Below are 17,428 nucleotides of genomic sequence, written 5' to 3' on the forward strand. Positions count from 1 at the left end.
TGCGGTTGGTCTACGAAAACAACACACGAGTTTTAATATTCTGACAAAGAGCAAAAGAGAAAACAATCTCAAAGGAAAGTTGGAACGTAACATATAATTATTACATAGACCACCAAGATAACTTTTCCGTTTTGTTGAAGTATTCATAGGCGTCCCTCCAGAGTTAGACGATAGCCTTTGATACAAGCAACAAGAACAAGAAAAGTATATATAAATATTACAAGCTGATTTAAGGGAATATATACAAATCTCTCTCTATCAACGTACGTACCAACGATAAGTCCCGTAGCACACCCGAGGGTTCGAGCTACCACTGAAGCCACGTCAGATCTTTTCTTTGGCTCTAAAATCACAAATCAACAAAGAAAATCACAGACTCTCGAAATTAGCAGATCATTCATGATAAGGAATCATTCAAACTTTACCTTTGCTGGCGGGTGAAGAGAAATTGCGGCAAGACTGCATCGATAACGACTTTTTATGTACCTGTAGAGACCCAATCGAACAAATCAGACAGAGAAATAAAATGATACCATAGTTAGATCATTCTAGACGCACCTGAGCAAGGATCGATCTCATATTCGGCGGCGGCATGGTCGTGACGTGAAATTTAGGGTTGGCTGTTCTTCTTTTTGACTTTCTTTATAATAATGTTTTAGAGTGCAATTAAGTCTTATTTTAAATCTACTGTTGGGACTTAGCCCTAGCTTTCTCCAAGCAGTTTAAACATTAAGAGGCGTTTATTTTTTAATTGCTTCCGATCTGAAGATATTGTGGTCCGGCACTTCATTCTTTGCGTTTTATTGAGAGAGAGGATTACTCTTGAGATTCACTTGAATCAATGTAGTTGAGTTTATTTTAAAGATTAACAACTTTGAGGGAGGTTCAATTGGAGGTAGAGGTTTGCTAAGTTTAAAGAAAGAACAAGATTAATTAGAGCATAATTCTCCAGAATCATTCATTTATTACCAGCAAGAAAGATAGGGAGTCACGAATCTCCTTCTAGTAAAGAAAAAGATCAAAGGCCAGAATTTCACATATCACTGAGAATCAAATAGTTTAGGCCAACACTTAAAATGAAAACATTAGGGATCATCATTCTTCAAGAGAGAGATGAAGAGCAAACAAACAGAAGGTGCAAATTACAGAAAACAAACGACAAAAAACAATGCAAGCATCTATTCATTATTTTGTTCGATGTTCACAGCATAAAACATTTCTTCAAAGTGAGGCTTGCGAGAATTATTATCCATCTTGATCTGCGCATACTGAAATAAGAGAAGAGCACACGATGTTAATTAATTCTCCATGAGTTATTTTTGGTCTTTCAAAAGCGCACACACACATGTAATCATACCAGTTCGTGCTGACGTTGTACCAGGATTTTATATTCTTCCTGACATATCAGCAACTTGGGATAGTAGTATTTATAAAGCTTGTACATCCCTGAGGGTAAGAAAATAGGAAGAAGCAGCAATCACAAATGTGCATTTGTTATTCTCTCTCTATATATTTTATATCTAGACACATTACCCAAAGATCCCCAAGCAAATAATCCAAGTTTCACCGAATCGACAAAGCTAAACTCATTAGCCATCTCAAAACCAGCAACGTTCGACTCTGAAGAAGCTACAATCGAAAAAAAAAAAATCCAAATTACATCAAAAATATCATCACGATCCGAGAGGATAGAATCAGACAACCTTTTTACCTTTCCTGTCACCTGCGGATGAAGAGAAATTCCGGCGAGACCCCATCGAAACCGATTTACGATGTACCTGTCGAGACCAGTCATATTAGAGAAAGCACAAATATAACAGAGAACAAATCGTATATATACCACGATCGGATTCTCGACGCACCTGAGCAAAGATCGATCTCATTTTCGGCGACATAGTTAGGGTTCGGTCTTTCTTTCTTTATTTGTCTCACACCGCGCGGGATAATATTATTATCTGAATATATACTATATTGAGCCGTATGCCCTACCACTAGCTTTCTTCAATTTTTGCTAATTTAAAATGTAGAGTTTTTTCGAAAACCCTTTGCTTTCAACATTGTTGGGAATGGTAATTCAAAAAGCCTAGGCAGATAAATTTTCATCTCTTCATTTACCAGTGGAAAATCAGTTTAACGTACATCAGAACTTTCCAGCCTTCTTACCAGAGACAAACATAATCAACCTGCGAATTATGCTTAGGCTTACAGTGCTTGTAATGGAACTAGGGCCTCCATAGAAAAACATGTGAAACTATTATCAACTAAAATCGGACCAAATATCACAGAAAGACAATACTACAAAGTAGAGAAAGGTAGGACACTTGTATTTGCAATCGTTGTAAGAGAGAACATTAATTCTCACCTTACAGCATTAATTCTCAACTACATACATACTCTTTGGTCCCAGAAAAAAAACACAAGAAATTAAAATATTTTGACAGAGCGAAAAGAAAGCAATCTCATAGACAAGTGTTTAAGTTTAGACAAAACCACATGCACATACCCACACATTATACATATAGCAAAAGCCAATTAATTGGCTACTTTTTGGAGAGTTTTGCAACATTGGCCAACAACTCTTCCATTCCCTTAGCCTTCCTCAGATCCTGTCAACACGAGAAGAGATGTTAAAGATTAGATATTATAGCAATTATGGTCACATCAAGTGCTTCTTTGATTTCATTTTGTACCTCTTGCATCCGCTCCTCATATAACTTATCAAGATCACCAATTAGATAATGGCCTTGATACAATCACACACCAAAGAAAAAGTATTAAAAGCTGATTAAGACAATAAAAATCTCTGCCACTCTCCCTCTCTACACGTACCAATGAGATATCCGGAAGCAAATCCTAGGGTTCGAGTTACAACAAAAGTAACTATAGCTATTTTCTTCGACTCTACAGTCACAAATGACCAAAGAAAATCACATATATATATTTTTTTTGAAATGTCTCCAATTTGGCATATCTGATGTGTAATCAGAACACTTTACCTTCACTGTGGGTTGAGGATGAACAGAAACTGCGGGTACTCCCCATCGGTACTGATTTTTGACGTACCTGCGTCCAGTCCAAACCCAAACGAACAAACAGAGAAATTTAGAGGATGAAGATGATACCATGATCAGATTTACGACGCACCTGAGCAAAGATGGATCTCATATTCGGAGACATAATCGTAAAATTTAGGGTTCGCTTCTCACACTTATGTTTTGTTCACATCTAATCTATTAATTTATGGTTCTATTTTTATCTACCATTAGTAAGTCATAGTAAGACCACCTAAAGAAATAGTTAATATGACATATTTGATTATTTACATTAATAATAAACCAACTATAAATTTGAATTTTACTTTTTAATTATAACAAAATCTGTTGAGAAAAATCTAACAAAATCTTACTTAAAATTTAAATATTTTTATAAAATAACATATTAATTAATTTCGTAATTAATAATATAATATTTTTATAAATCAATGTTAACTAAATTTTTTTATAAAAAAGAAATAAAAATTATATATTATTTTTAATAAATTATATAATTAGATTCTGTATTATACAAAAATAGAAGTTTTATAAGATTTAAAAATTATAAAATTATATTAAATAGGCAAATTAACAATTTTTTTATTGTTTCATTTAAATAAATTATCAATCATCATTAAAATTAGTTAAAATTCGTAAACTATATAATATTTTTATACAAAAAATAAATTTATTAAAATATGTTAAGCTTTTATATCTACAACTATATATTATCTTTTATTTATTTTGAAACTCTCGACAATATTTTTTTGAAATGTTTATATACAAAGATATAATATTATATAATAACTTTTAATTCATATATTATTTAAAAATATGTTATTAGAATGTTATTAGAAAACTATGAAATTTTAGTAGTTCAAATCAAATTTTAATTGTAACTTTTCTTAATTATAACAAAATCTATTGAGAAAATTTAGAAAATATCACCAAAAATTTAAATATTTTTTATTATAAATTAGTGTATTAATGTAGTAACATAAACAAATTCAAAATGTAATCTTCCAAACTCAAATATAGTACTGTAATTTTTCAAAGTTTACTTGACAAAATATAAATTTTGAAAATAAATATTCAAATTCGAAATGATAATATTTCAAATTTTACAAAATATTAAATCACAGAAAATAAAGAATAACTTTTTGAAATGCACCACGGAAAAAAACAAACTATATACGTTGTAAAAATTAAAGCAATCAAATATTTTGAAAATATAATTAAAAAAACTTAATATCATAGCATCCAAAAAATATCTTATATCAATAAAATTTAGTAAAATAATATGATAGATGCTACTATGTATAAAATTTACTAAAATAATAGGGCTATGTGTTCCAAAAAAAAACAATAGGGCTATAATATTTAAACAATTTGTTTTTACTTAAATTCTGTAAAATACTAAAATAATATATATCAAACTCAAAAATAATATTGAAGGAGGTTTTCTATTTGACTATTTCATATTGTTATTTTATTGTATCTAAAAATATATAAGTAAGAAATAAACATTAATAGCAAAGTAAAATGTATTCAACATTAATAGCAAAGTAAAATGTATAAACAATAATATTATAGAGTTACATAATATATAATACTAAAATAAAAAATGAGGGAGAGATACACATCAAACTGGTCTGAGATAATAAGGGTCTTAATGGATGAGAAGCAAGATAAGCTTCAACTCTTCACTATCAGATATCTATTCCAGGTATCGGTTCATGGAATTTGGAGGGAAAGAAACAGAAGACGACATGGAGAGACAGCTTCCCCCCCTGATCTCTTAGCCAAATTGTTTGAGAAAACTATGCGAAACAGATTTTCGATAGCTCAGAGGAGGAATGATAAGAAGCTTGAGGGTGGGCTTCAATCCTGGTTTTCGAACAGATAGATTGATTGTAAAGAGGAGATGTTCTTGAGTTTTTGAGTTTTCTGTTTAAAAGGGAGTAGCAAAGTACGAAAAACAAACTTGTAACGGTATTTTCTTTTTTTGAATTCAATTTAACATTAAATTCAAAAAAAAAAAAAATACTAAAATAAAAATTTTATATTTAAAACATTTGTAATAATATCTAATGCATTTATAAAATGAAAAAAAATATCCGCACGAACGTGCGGGTTAAAATCTAGTTTATTAATGAATAATAATAGTGTGGGATGGGGACATATGTATAAACTTTTTTCTTTCTTTTTTATATCTAAATTTATAATTTTGTCATGTAAATTCATGGGGATAAAATGAGGATTTATAACCTTTTAAAAAACGAATAATTAGGAAAAGAAGAAAAAGATCTCAATGCCTGCGCATTTAATGTATGATATGGCCAAGATGATAGCCTGTTTGCGCACTTCTCAACCGCTGCCCAGAGGCTTGGTGTCTACTCGGCCAAGGACTATGCTGATATTCTGGAGTTTCTTGTTGAACGGTGGGACGTTGAGACTTTGTCAGGCCTTTCTAGTGAAGGACACAAGGCTCAGGTAAAATTACCATCATTAAACTTGTGATGAAACCTATCAGCTTATGATGAATACTTCTCAGTCTCTCTACTTATAGAATGTTTTCTTTTGGTCATGAATACTATATTAGCTGCACTGTTTGGTCTGTTTTGTGTTTTTAATCGAGACATGAACTTGAATTCTGACTTTGACAGGACTTTGTCTGTGGATTACCTGCAAGAATCCGCAAAATTGAAGAGAGAGCTCAAGGAAGCAGCCAAAAACGTACCATTCAGCTGGATTTTTGGTCGATGACGTTCAAATAATCCCCGAGTAAGCCATAAAAACATCTTCACCGATGACGTTCCAGTCTTAAGACCACGAAAGTTCATTTGAATATGTTTTTGTTTTATACGGAACACTGTAGATAAAAGTTATGTTTCTTGTTTTGAGTTAGTCGAAGACCATAAAATGGTGTTTTGAGTGTTCCTAGTGATAATGTCTGGTTACCAAGAACAAAGACTTTACGAGTTTGCTTTTCTATTTTTGTTGTATCAGTAGTACTTAATAAGCAAAGAATGGTTTGTAATTTAAACCTCTTGTTCAAGTAACAACCAACCAAAAGTGACCGTTTTAACAAAGATGAAACTTAAAAAGAACGTTTTAATACAATTGAAACAGAGTAAAGTCTTATTAGATGAAACCATAACTGCAAACGCACAAATCAAAACGTTACTCTCTCACATTAAAAGAAGAAGAAAGACTATACTCACGATCTTGTTAAACTTCAAAGATCATGTTCCCAAAGAAACCAACTGATTCATCTACCACACATCAACATAACTTCGACGAGTCTCGATGGGTCATCAACGTCAGAAAATCTCTCGACGCAGAGCTCGAAGACCACCCTCTCGAACAAGTCACAGTCAGCATTTTCACCGTCCCTAAAGCACTAATGTGCACCCATCGAGACTCATACACACCTCAGCGAGTCTCCATCGGACCGTACCACTGTCTCAAACCAGAGCTTCACGAAACAGAGAGGTACAAACTAACGATCGCTAGAAAATTTCGAAACAACTCCAAATCTTTCAGGTTCCACGACCTCGTCGAGAAGCTGCAATCATTGGAGATCAAGATCAGAGCTTGCTATCACAAGTACATAGCGCTGAGCGAGGAGACTCTGCTGTGGATAATGGCGATAGACTCTTCGTTCTTGATCGAGTTTCTTAAGGTTTATTACGGTTTCGGAAAGGTCGAGACTTTGATTAACAGAGTTGGTCATAACGAGATTCTTAGAGATGTGATGATGTTAGAGAATCAAATCCCGTTGTTCGTTTTGAGGAAAACGCTTGAAGTTCAGCTCGAATCGACGGAATCAGCTGATGCTCTGTTGGTCTCTGTTCTCACGGGACTCTGCAGAGATCTCTCTCCTCTCGTGATCAAATTCGAAAATGATCAGATTCTGAAGGCTCAGATTCACGAGTATAACCATATCCTAGACTTCTTGTATCAGATGATCGTTCCAAGAATCGAAGAAGAGGACGAAGAAGAAGAAAACAGAGAAGGCGAAAACAGAGGATGTAAGCTTCTGAGAGAGATGAAGCTTAAATTCAAAAGGGTCTTCGCGTCTAGACCTGCTGATGTCATCTTGAGACTTCCCATGCGAATCATATCAAATCTTCCAGGATTCATCGCTCTGAATTATCTCTTCACCAGACAAGAAAACGAAGAAACATCACCAACGGTCTCTGTTCTCGACATCGAAAAGCCTCCTCTAGTCTCCGAACTCACAATCCCATCGGTCTCCGAACTCCACAAAGCAGGAGTTAAATTCAAACCAACACAAAACGGCAACGTTTCGACCGTTTCATTCGACTCAAACTCAGGCCACTTCCACCTCCCTGTGATAAACCTAGACATCAACACGGAGACCGTTCTTCGAAACCTCGTGGCCTACGAAGCTTCCAACACTTCGGGAGGACCGTTGGTCTTCACTCGCTACACGGAGCTGATAAACGGAATCATCGATTCGGAGGAAGACGTTAGGTTGCTTAGAGAGCAAGGCGTTCTAGTGAGCCGTCTCAAGAGCGATGAAGAAGCTGCGGAGATGTGGAATGGTATGAGCAAATCTGTGAGGCTGACCAGAGTTGGGTTCTTGGATAAGACTATTGAGGATGTGAACCGGTATTATACCGGTCGGTGGAAGGTTAAGATTGGGAGGTTTGTTGAGGTTTATGTTTATGGTTCTTGGAAGATTTTTGCGTTTTTGGCGGCGGTTTTGTTGTTGATTTTGGTTTCGTTGCAAGTGCTCTCGTTGGTGTTTAGCTCGTTGAGGCTGCTTGGGTTGAGAACCGGTTAGGTGTAATTGCATTTGGGGACGATGTGACTTGGATTTGGTTTGGTTTACTGTGGTTCTCTTTTGATTTGGCCAAACTCGCCAATTCGAACCAAAATGTTCGGTTAATTCAGTTAGGAGTTTGGTTTGATTCAATAAGTTTTCTAAAAATATATGTTTTTGGTTCGGTTCGGTTCGGTTCGGCAATCATTTATTTTAATTTTTTTAAAACAAAAAAATGAATAGCTAAATCATACCAAAAACTTGAACTAACTGAAGTAATTAAATTTCTAGAAGAACTAATCGATATTTAATCAAAATTTGATCAAATGAATTAAAAACTTTGCTAAGACTTTCAAAACCGAAGTAATTAGATACCAAATCAAATCAAATTTTATTTTGGATTAATTCGGTAAAGATTAATGTTTAATCGAACCGACCGAAAACCAACTTACCCAAACTATCCGAATCCCACATGCCTATGTGGCTATGTCTAACCATGTAAACAACTGAAACCAAACCAGCATGGTTTTGTAGTGTGCTTGCTTCTCGTTGTTATTGAAAGTATTTTTCTATTTGCAATTAAGGTCCTCTATTTTGTAATTTATTCCAATTATCTCCTCAAATAAAGTAATGCTTAAAATCAACATTGTGAGATAGAGAATAGGGTTTTTGGGTTTAGAATCAGAAACTGCAGCTTGAAGATAGTCTCTGAGAGAGAAAGCAGAAATGTTGAGATCCGTGTTGCGGAGATCGCAAAACCTCGCCTTTACTCGAATCTCCACGAAGAAGACTCCATCGCCAACATCCATTTCCAGATTCGCACACGCCGAGTCTCCCGGCAATGCTTCACCCAGAAGCCTCAGGTTCTTCTCCACTGATGAGATCCCAATCTCGTCATCCGCAGAGCTTACCCACGAAGAATCGAATCCTCCCGGTTTAGGGCTTTCCGAAAGTGGCGATTTTGATGTGAATGGTGAAGATGGAGAGTCTAACGTTGCTACAGTCGAAGATTCTGGAGATGGGTCCGTTGTAGCTGAGGAGGTGAGCCAATTCGACGAGGAAAAGTTCGAATCTTTGCTGTCGTTGTTACGAAGCGATGAGGAAGCTTTGGAGTTTGGTCTGAAGGCGTTAGATCTCGATTTGAACTCAGCTCTTGTGTCCAGAGTGTTTGAATCTCCAGGCATCTCAGGTAAGAACTTGATTAGGTTTCTGAAGTGGGCAACTAAGAAAGAAGAGATTAATGTCACCACATCGCTTTTAGAGTCTCTCCTTGTGGTAGTCTCTGGTGATAGACGTAGGTTGGATGCTTACGCTTTGTGGGATTTGGTTAAAGAGATTAGTGAGAGTGAGAGTAGCCTTGTTTTGAATCTTGAGATAATGAATGATCTGATAGATTTGTTTGGGAAGCTTGGCAAGTCCAAAGCTGCGTTTGATGTGTTTAGTAAAACCGAGGAGCTTGGCTTTACTTTGAATGCGAAGACTTATTATGTAACACTGGAGGCGCTTTGTAAGCGGTCGTTTATGGAATGGGCGTGCGTTGTGTGCGAGAAGATGCTCAAGAGTGGTGTGTTACCAGAGGGAGACCAGATCGGTAACATCATTACTTGGTTTTGTAAGGAAGGGAAGGCTGAGGAGGCTTATTCGGTTTACGAACTGGCCAAGGCGAAGGAGAAGTTGCCTCCTTCTAGATCTGTTGCTACTCTGATAAGTGCGCTGAGCAAGAATGATGGGACTGTTGGGTTTGCTCAGGAGCTGTTGAGTGATTTATCTGGAGACGCTAGGCGACAGGGGATCAAACCGTTTTCTGATGTGGTCCAGAGTTTATGCAGGATGAAGAATGTTAAAGACGCTAAAGGTTTGGTCCTGGATATGATCTCTAAAGGACCTGCTCCTGGGAATGCAGTTTTCAATTTGATTGTGCACGCTTGTTCGAGGAGTGGAGATCTAGATGAAGCCAAAGAGGTTTTGAAGTTGATGGAGAGTAGAGGTTTGAAACCAGATGTGTACACTTACACTGTCATCATTAGCGGTTATGCTAAAGGAGGGATGATAAATGACGCTCGAGAAATTCTAGCGGAAGCGAAAAAGAAACATAAGAATCTCAGTCCTGTGATGTATCACTCACTCATCAGAGGCTACTGCAAGATTGAAGAGTATGACGAAGCTCTTAAGCTTTTGAATGAAATGGAGAGTTTCGGTGTGAAGCCTAGTGCTGATGAGTATAGTAAGCTGATTCAGTCGTTCTGCCTCAAAGCTTTGGATTGGGAGAAAGCAGAGATGTTGTTTGAGGAGATGAAGCAGAAGGGTTTGCATCTGAATGCTATTACTCAGGGGCTGATAAGAGCAGTTAAAGAGATGCAAACGGAAGGCAAGGGAACAGAAGATGCTAATCTACTTGCTGCAGCATAGAACTCAGATTTGATGTTTTCCCATTTGTTCTATCAAATCTGGAATAGCTTTTGAAGATGTTTTCTCTTGGTTTGAAACTCCAGACAGTGCCTTGTTTGTTCTCCAATAAGCTTTTATGGTGTTGCAATCACAGTACTCATCATCAAGCAATGTTTTTCATCATAATTAGTTATAAATTCGATCTTGTCACTATATATAATCAAACAGTTTTAAATTCATAAACTTATTAATGATTCAATAATCAATACTAATACCTATTCTATATGTGCCACCTCGACGTTTGGCAAGAAAGATAGCGGGGAGAGACTGTACTCGAAGACGTAGAGATCAATCACCTCCAGCCAGGAAGCAGTCAGGACAGGAAGAGACTACACCACCAAACTTGGATCTCTCACCACAGTTAGGACATGCGGTGTCTCCATGCTTAGGGGCTGAACTAACAATGAGCTGGTCCAAGAAAGTCCCAGTCTCTTGACCATCCCCACAAGTGAAATGGTTGACTTGTCCTTCACCCTGCAAATCACACACATACGAAGAAAATATATTACATCACAAAGAAGAAAAGATCCCAAAAACATCTTATTAGGCTAAAAGACACACTTTATTTATAATGGTAACTAGATCTCGATCCGTGCAACTGCGCGGGTTTTTGTTTTCATTTATTTTTATGTAAATATTTTATTTTCAAATCTAAATTGGTATATATTATAATATATATAAGTCTATCAATTTTTAAAACATAATAAGTTTACAATATATTTTTTTTATTGAATAGATTGTTTCAAACTTTCACATGTATTTGTATTTTATTATATATATATTTTCAGATTATTATTTCATTATTAAAATCATAACTATATATATAAAAAGATTTGTAAAATATTGTTTTATTGTCATATTCAAAGATATTGTAACATTTCACAAATTTAGAAAGTTTTAAAAAAATTAAAGTTTTTGCTTCATAGATTTATATCATCGAGTAAATAATTAAACATTTAATTTTTTTAATTTTAAAATTAAAATATATAGTTTAAAATTTGTTTTCATTGGTTTAAGGTAGTAAAGATTAATCATTGTTAAATAATATGATTTTTTGTTATTTTAAAAAAATCTGTATAATTTTAAAAATTAACATCGACAAATATTTAAATATTTAACATATGGAGGTATAATATTAAAACATTAAATTATATCTATCTAATTTATACTATCTATAAATCCAATTGATCATCCATTGTTTAAATCCAATTATTAATAACACAATAAAAATTTCTGGTAAGCCCACTTAAATTTAAATGATAAGATTAAATATTAAATGTAACATGACTTTCTAGTAATGTGTTCATTAGGTTCATTTTAAAAAAAAAATTACACATGAATCAATGTTGTGACTTCTGTTTTAATATATAAGATGATTCGAAGAGGAAGTTAAAGAAGAGTGCGCTAAGAACAATAGAGTATGACCAAAACTTCAAACTTGTTCCTCCTAACACAGTAACACACAAGCGTTCACAGTGGCATCTTTGATGAGTTGTAGCGCTCCAGCAGTTGATGTCTAACTTTGGAATCAAACAAGACATACCACCTCTTAAACCTCTTTGAAAGTTACCGTTAGCCACACTTGCAATAGAATAATATTCAGAGTGATTAGTGGACTAATTCATTGATTGGGATTGATACCTTCCATTTTACTACATTAACACCAGTATAGCAAAATATAGCAAAAGTTACTCATTGTTTCATGGAAACAAGATCCAACAACTACAAATCTTTGCAAGCAAAGACACATAGTAAATAAAAGGTTTTTTTTGTTATCAAAAACTGTCATGCTCAACGTTGCTGTCTGTGAAGACAAGAACTCGACAATGGTCTTGACAACATTTTCGTTGCTGAAAACCTAATGTCCCCGAGAATCTACCATTTGCCAGTGGGTGAATTTCAAGAAGATTCTTCTTGCAACAAAGAACTTGGTTACTAGATAACCCAACTTGGATACAAACCAATGTGATTTCTTCCCTAACCAACGGAAGAAACCATTCCAGATGTTTTCTTGGATGGCCTGAGTCTCTTCAGCAAAGGTCTTCTCCTTCTTGTCACCTCCATCCGAACCACCATCAGAAGCACCGTCACTCTTCATGATTTCCTTCCCTACAGTAAGTTTCTGTGAACACATCTGCAAAAATGACTCAAACTCAATCAAACCAGACAGCATAAACCAGCAGTAGCATAAAATCATTTGCTTTGAATCATAGAATCATTTGCTTTGAATCATGGAATCATTTGCATTCACAATAAGCTCACATGTTTGATAATCAAAATTGATTAGAGATTTTTGGATTGTACAAATACTACACACTATCACTTTAAATTTTTTTTTTTTAAGTTACCATTGATAGGAATAGTATGCTATCATCTATACAATATGTATAATAGTGAATACTTATATACATATGTATAAATTGGATGTATTTTACAATTTTAGTTAAAATATAGCAACCTTATGTTTATTTATCTATTTCTGGTTCCACTTAAAAAAACAAACTCAAATATCAATAAATTCAACTTTCAGAATTCTCTTTCCCAATTTATAGATATTTGAAACCAACTTGCCAACTAAGGAAGGATTATAGGTAAAATAATTTTAGAAGAATTATAAAATTTTGAAATTTCATTGTTATTAGTTTATGAATTTTAAAAATCTAAATAAATTTTATTGTATTAGGATGATAATTTTTAGTTTCATTCGCAAACCTTTGCTATTGAAAAAGTTTACTTATCATGGATTCAACAATTCTATTAATATCTAATGTTATTGGAATATAAATTCTCTTTATTTATACTCGTAAGACAATTTTAGAATATTTTGTGTACCCATAAGATTCTCAAAATATATGTAATGAAATACACACATATCAAACGATTTAAGAACTAATCTAAGGGATTAGTTTCAGCAATATTAAGGCTAAACTATTAGTGCAATGTGTTGGTTTATTATTCCCTATTGTTTTTAGAAGGAACAAATGAATCTATAAATGTATTCTGAGTAAAATAGAAATTCAGGAATGTTCAATTGTATAAATACATTTGCTTCGATAAAAGTGAAATGGTATTGCGCCTTTAGTGTATTCCTTGGATGCAAACTGAAGGCAAGGTAACCGAAGATGTTAATCTACTTGCTGCAGCTTAGAGCTCAGATTTGATATTTTCCCATTTGTTCTATCAAATCTGGAATAGCTTTTGAAGATGTTTTCTCTTGGTTTGAAACTCCAGACAATGCCTTGTTTGTTCTCCAATAAGCTTTTATGGTTTTCAATAGATGATTTTTCATCATAAAGTAGTTTCCGATTCATCTATATTATTAAAACTGAAGTACATTTGAGAGTTGTTTGGAAACTTGGATAATAGTATAAATGAGAATTGTTTGGAAACATTGATAGTAGTATAAATGAGAATTGTTTGGAAACATGGATAGCAGTAGAAAATAATACTTGCTTATCTTAATTGATTTTTTAAAAGATTTTTATTATATTGTTAATCAATTCTAACTCTTCATCTATTATATTTACTATCTATATTATTAAAACTGAAGTACATTTGAGAGTTGTTTGGAAACTTGGATAATAGTATAAATGAGAATTGTTTGGAAACATGGATAGTAGTATAAATGAGAATTGTTTGGAAACATGGATAGCAGTAGAAAATAATACTTGCTTATCTTAATTGATTTTTTAAAAGATTTTTATTATATTGTTAATCAATTCTAACTCTTCATTTATTATATTTACTAAATAAGTTAATATCATTTATTACAGAAGTACAAAACAAAATTTATTTGTTTTCAATTTTTATTTTATCTTTTACATTCATTTTTCTCAATTTTAATTATTTCTATACAAAATTCAAATCAAAATAATAATTTAAAATTAATTTATATAAATAATTGATTCAAATATATATATATTTTAAAAAATTTACTAAAATATTTTCCAATAACCATTTAAAAAATATTTTCACTATATATAAGAAAAATACAATACATAACTTAATTAAAAACACCAACTTAAATTATGGTTTTTATATTTCATATTAAGTTTATAAATATAATATATGTGATTATTTATATGATGGTATGTATAAAATAATATTAATTATATGATTACTTATATTATGGTACATATAAAATATGATTAATTATATGATGACATATATATGATATATAATAGTGACATGAAAAACAAAACTTATTTGTTTTCAATTTTTTTATTTTATCTTTTACATTCATTTTCTCACTTTTTAACTATCTCATTAATTATATTTACTATAATATTTTGTCAGGATTATTTACATATTAACTATAATAATTCGACATATTTGAATGAAACCACTCTATTTGTGATAAGAATTCAAAATGGTTAACAATTTTTTTTATTTACTTATGTATCGGTTAGACATGGACATTCGGATAACTATTCAGCTACGAGTTATTTCTGTGGGTTATCATGCTTTTTGAGTTTTGAAACTAGACTTCATTTCGGTATTATAAATTTTCATGTGTGTTTCGAATCGGGTCCAGATGAATTCAGTCTTGATATATACAAACCTACAAATATCCAAAAACTAATGTATTTGACGCCGGTACGGATATTTGTATGAAAAGTAAGAATATTAACAGATTCAATTCGGGTATGTTGAATTCAAATTAAACTAAAAATAACCAAATAACCAAAAGTAATCATATTACTCTATTTGATTCAGGTTCGATTATGATGTATAGAAATCTAAAAGTATTTATGCAATTAATTATATTATGATACATATAAAATATATAATACTAATCATAAAAATAAAATATCGATTTATAAGAAAGTAAAAATTAACACCCGCACGGGCGTGCGGGTCAATTTCTAGTAAACTTATTAAAGATACAATGCTAATTCAATTAAAAAGCATAATAAATAATACAGATCCTTTTATAAAACTATAAAAACTCAGGAAATTCTGATGACCACTTTGTTCTTCTTGCCTGAAGAGAGAACAAGACCTTTCCCTTCAACAATATCTTCTTCTTCAACTCTCTTATTCTCATTATCAACTCTCTCATTGTTCATATAAACCCCACCTTGCTTCAACGTTCTCCTCGCTGCAGACTTGCTCTCAAACAACCCCGCAGAAACAGACACATCCACAATGGAAACACCCGAGACTCTATCAATAGGCAGTGAGCAAGTTGGTATATCCTCTGCAATTCTCTCAATCAAGTTCCAGTCAAGCTTTGTCTCTGCTCCTGGTCTTAAAGCCTCTGTTGCTTTGATGGCTTCCTTCAAACCCTCTTCGCCATGCACAAATCTGGTTACTTCTTCAGCAAGTTTCATTTGCGCTGAGTTAGGGACATAACCAGGCCTCCTCATTTCATCTTCCACCATCTTTATCTCATCCAAACTCAGGAAAGTTAACGTCTTCAAGAAGCGTATGACATCAACGTCTGGAACCGAGAAGAAGTACTGATAGAACTTATAAGGTGATAGCATGGAAGGAGATAGCCAGATGGCTCCATCTTCCGATTTTCCAAACTTCGTCCCGTCGTTTTTCAGCAGGAGAGGAAACGTTAGCCCGTAAGCAGCGTCTTCAGTCTGGAGAATCTTACGGATCAGATCAGTTCCAGCTGTTATGTTACCCCACTGATCACTCCCACCTATCTGAACATTGACCCCTTCCTTGTCAAACAAGTGAACAAAGTCATAGCCTTGCAGTAACTGATAGCTGAACTCGGTGTAGCTCATCCCCTGCTCTGATTCCAATCTCTTCTTCACGCTCTCCTTCGCCATCATTACTCCAACCCTCGCAAACCGACCAACCTTTTTCAGAAAGTCCAACATGGTCATATCTTTCCACCAGTCATAGTTATTAAAAATCACATAAGAGCTAGCATTGCCACCAAGAATCTTGACGAGGATGTTTTTAATCCCGGCGATGTTTTTCTCCAATGTAAGGGCGTCAAGCTCAGGTCTTTCTAGGCTTTTACCAGATGGGTCACCAACCCGTCCAGTGGCGCCACCGATCAAACCAACGGCTTGATGTCCACATCTCTGGAACCAAGAAAGGACAATGATACCAAGCAGGTTACCCAAGTGTAAACTCTCAGCCGTTGGATCAAACCCGCAGTAGACTTTTAGAGGAGCTACGTTGGGATCAGAACAAGCAGACCTGAGATTCTCGCTGGTGACTGACTCCAGGAGTCCTCTCTCTTGGAGTATATCGACTACATTAGGGCGAGAAACAGCTTGAACTTCTGTCTCAAGAGTTGAACACTTAACAGGTGAGAACAGAGGAGTTGTAGACGTGGAGAAAAGGTGATGAATTTGGTGCCTTCTGAAGAAAGTAGTGGAGGATTTCTCAGGAAAACTGAGTAAAGAAGCCACACGCAAGGGAGATAAGAAGGTTTTTGAACAAATAGGGATGAGACTCCTTGAAGCAAGCGTCATTCCTGTTGTATATGCCATAGGTTTATCATATGATGATGATACCTTTCTTGAACAGAGGAGCTGTTACCTACAACTAAACATTAAATAGAAACACCATCAGCTAAAAAAATGGTGAATTAACGATCTCTGTGCAAGTAACTAGACTATTTGATTTGATAGGGAAACAAAGCTAGCTGCAAAAAAAAAACAATTCTCAGGCAGTCAATTTGACGAACACCTTATGGGCATAGACAATACAGTCCCACATTACTCCATGAAAACCTGGGAACACTATCGTTCAATCTCCAAAACTGTAAAAAAAATTCAAAGGAATCCCAAAAGATTACACCAAGAAGTATAAAGGAATCATCATTGCATCTCACACTGTCACACACTAATGCATTCCAAGAACAGAGCCAAAGAAACTACTTGAGAGGAACGAACAAATTAATATATATATATTGCATAACACACACCTAAAATGGATAAAGAATCAAACTTTGAGAAGCAAAGTGCTTACTGGTTTTGTAGCTCTGGGAATGGATTTTGTTTTCTACCTTTGCTTTGCTACACACAATGCTTTGAGAAACATGATAAACCGATTAATCTCCGGTCTAAATTCAGACATACTAAACCGGTCTGCTTTTTTAAAATTTAATTTTGTCGTTCCACTGAGTGAATAAAATATTTATTTACATGTTTCTCTGATGAAAATAAAAATTGGATATTTTCTC

At 34.0% G+C, this 17,428-nt stretch overlaps 4 protein-coding genes and 1 long non-coding RNA gene across 7 annotated transcripts; 2 read left to right on the forward strand and 3 right to left on the reverse strand.

The window, feature by feature from the left end:
* Nucleotides 1-1,014: 1,014 nt before the first annotated feature.
* LOC106386445 lies at nt 1,015-1,956 on the reverse strand. Its single transcript, XM_013826298.3, has 5 exons — nt 1,863-1,956; nt 1,712-1,778; nt 1,534-1,629; nt 1,358-1,446; nt 1,015-1,268 (listed from the first exon to the last, which is right to left on the reverse strand). The coding sequence occupies exons 1-5, from the start codon at nt 1,893-1,895 to the stop codon at nt 1,179-1,181; spliced, it is 375 nt and encodes a 124-aa protein (XP_013681752.2). The 5' UTR covers nt 1,896-1,956; the 3' UTR covers nt 1,015-1,178.
* A 680-nt stretch (nt 1,957-2,636) lies between these two features.
* Nucleotides 2,637-3,218, reverse strand: LOC125579058. The gene is made up of 3 exons (XR_007317034.1): nt 3,145-3,218; nt 2,997-3,063; nt 2,637-2,901 (listed from the first exon to the last, which is right to left on the reverse strand). It is a non-coding gene; the product is annotated as an uncharacterized LOC125579058 (long non-coding RNA).
* Nucleotides 3,219-5,302: 2,084 nt separating this feature from the next.
* Nucleotides 5,303-7,985, forward strand: LOC106385220 (putative UPF0481 protein At3g02645). Its single transcript, XM_013825162.3, has 2 exons — nt 5,303-5,525; nt 5,699-7,985. The coding sequence occupies exon 2, from the start codon at nt 6,280-6,282 to the stop codon at nt 7,843-7,845; it is 1,566 nt and encodes a 521-aa protein (XP_013680616.2). The 5' UTR covers nt 5,303-5,525; nt 5,699-6,279; the 3' UTR covers nt 7,846-7,985.
* Nucleotides 7,986-8,471: 486 nt separating this feature from the next.
* Nucleotides 8,472-10,449, forward strand: LOC106387282 (pentatricopeptide repeat-containing protein At3g02650, mitochondrial-like). The gene has a single exon (XM_013827112.3). It carries the CDS (start codon nt 8,551-8,553, stop codon nt 10,231-10,233), a length of 1,683 nt encoding a protein of 560 aa, XP_013682566.2. The 5' UTR covers nt 8,472-8,550; the 3' UTR covers nt 10,234-10,449.
* Nucleotides 10,450-15,154: 4,705 nt separating this feature from the next.
* LOC106387281 (tyrosine--tRNA ligase, chloroplastic/mitochondrial) lies at nt 15,155-17,338 on the reverse strand. 3 transcript variants are annotated; one of them, XM_048777282.1, is made up of 3 exons: nt 17,215-17,244; nt 16,933-17,005; nt 15,155-16,788 (listed from the first exon to the last, which is right to left on the reverse strand). In XM_048777282.1, exon 3 carries the CDS (start codon nt 16,731-16,733, stop codon nt 15,222-15,224), a length of 1,512 nt encoding a protein of 503 aa, XP_048633239.1. In that variant the 5' UTR covers nt 16,734-16,788; nt 16,933-17,005; nt 17,215-17,244; the 3' UTR covers nt 15,155-15,221. The 3 variants fall into 3 exon arrangements, with proteins under 3 accessions (XP_048633239.1, XP_013682563.2, XP_013682565.2); XM_013827109.3 differs by lacking the exon at nt 16,933-17,005 and having other exon boundaries at nt 17,215-17,338; XM_013827111.3 differs by lacking the exon at nt 16,933-17,005 and having other exon boundaries at nt 17,171-17,257.
* Between the last annotated feature and the right edge of the window lie 90 nt (nt 17,339-17,428).

This window comes from Brassica napus, chromosome A1 (assembly GCF_020379485.1).
Source record: "Brassica napus cultivar Da-Ae chromosome A1, Da-Ae, whole genome shotgun sequence".
In the NCBI taxonomy this organism is placed as follows: domain Eukaryota; kingdom Viridiplantae; phylum Streptophyta; class Magnoliopsida; order Brassicales; family Brassicaceae; genus Brassica; species Brassica napus.

Bases quoted from the DNA above. Each gene is read 5' to 3' on its own strand.
- LOC106387282 (XM_013827112.3), top strand. From the start codon at position 8,551: ATGTTGAGATCCGTGTTGCGGAGATCGCAAAACCTCGCCTTTACTCGA.
- LOC106385220 (XM_013825162.3), top strand. From the start codon at position 6,280: ATGTTCCCAAAGAAACCAACTGATTCATCTACCACACATCAACATAAC.
- LOC106387281 (XM_013827109.3), bottom strand. From the start codon at position 16,733: ATGGCATATACAACAGGAATGACGCTTGCTTCAAGGAGTCTCATCCCT.
- LOC106386445 (XM_013826298.3), bottom strand. From the start codon at position 1,895: ATGTCGCCGAAAATGAGATCGATCTTTGCTCAG. The intron at 1,779-1,862 runs GTGCGTCGAGAA...TGGTCTCGACAG, and splicing joins TGAGATCGATCTTTGCTCAG to GTACATCGTAAATCGGTTTC. The intron at 1,447-1,533 runs GTAATGTGTCTA...TCTTACCCTCAG, and splicing joins ATTTGCTTGGGGATCTTTGG to GGATGTACAAGCTTTATAAA.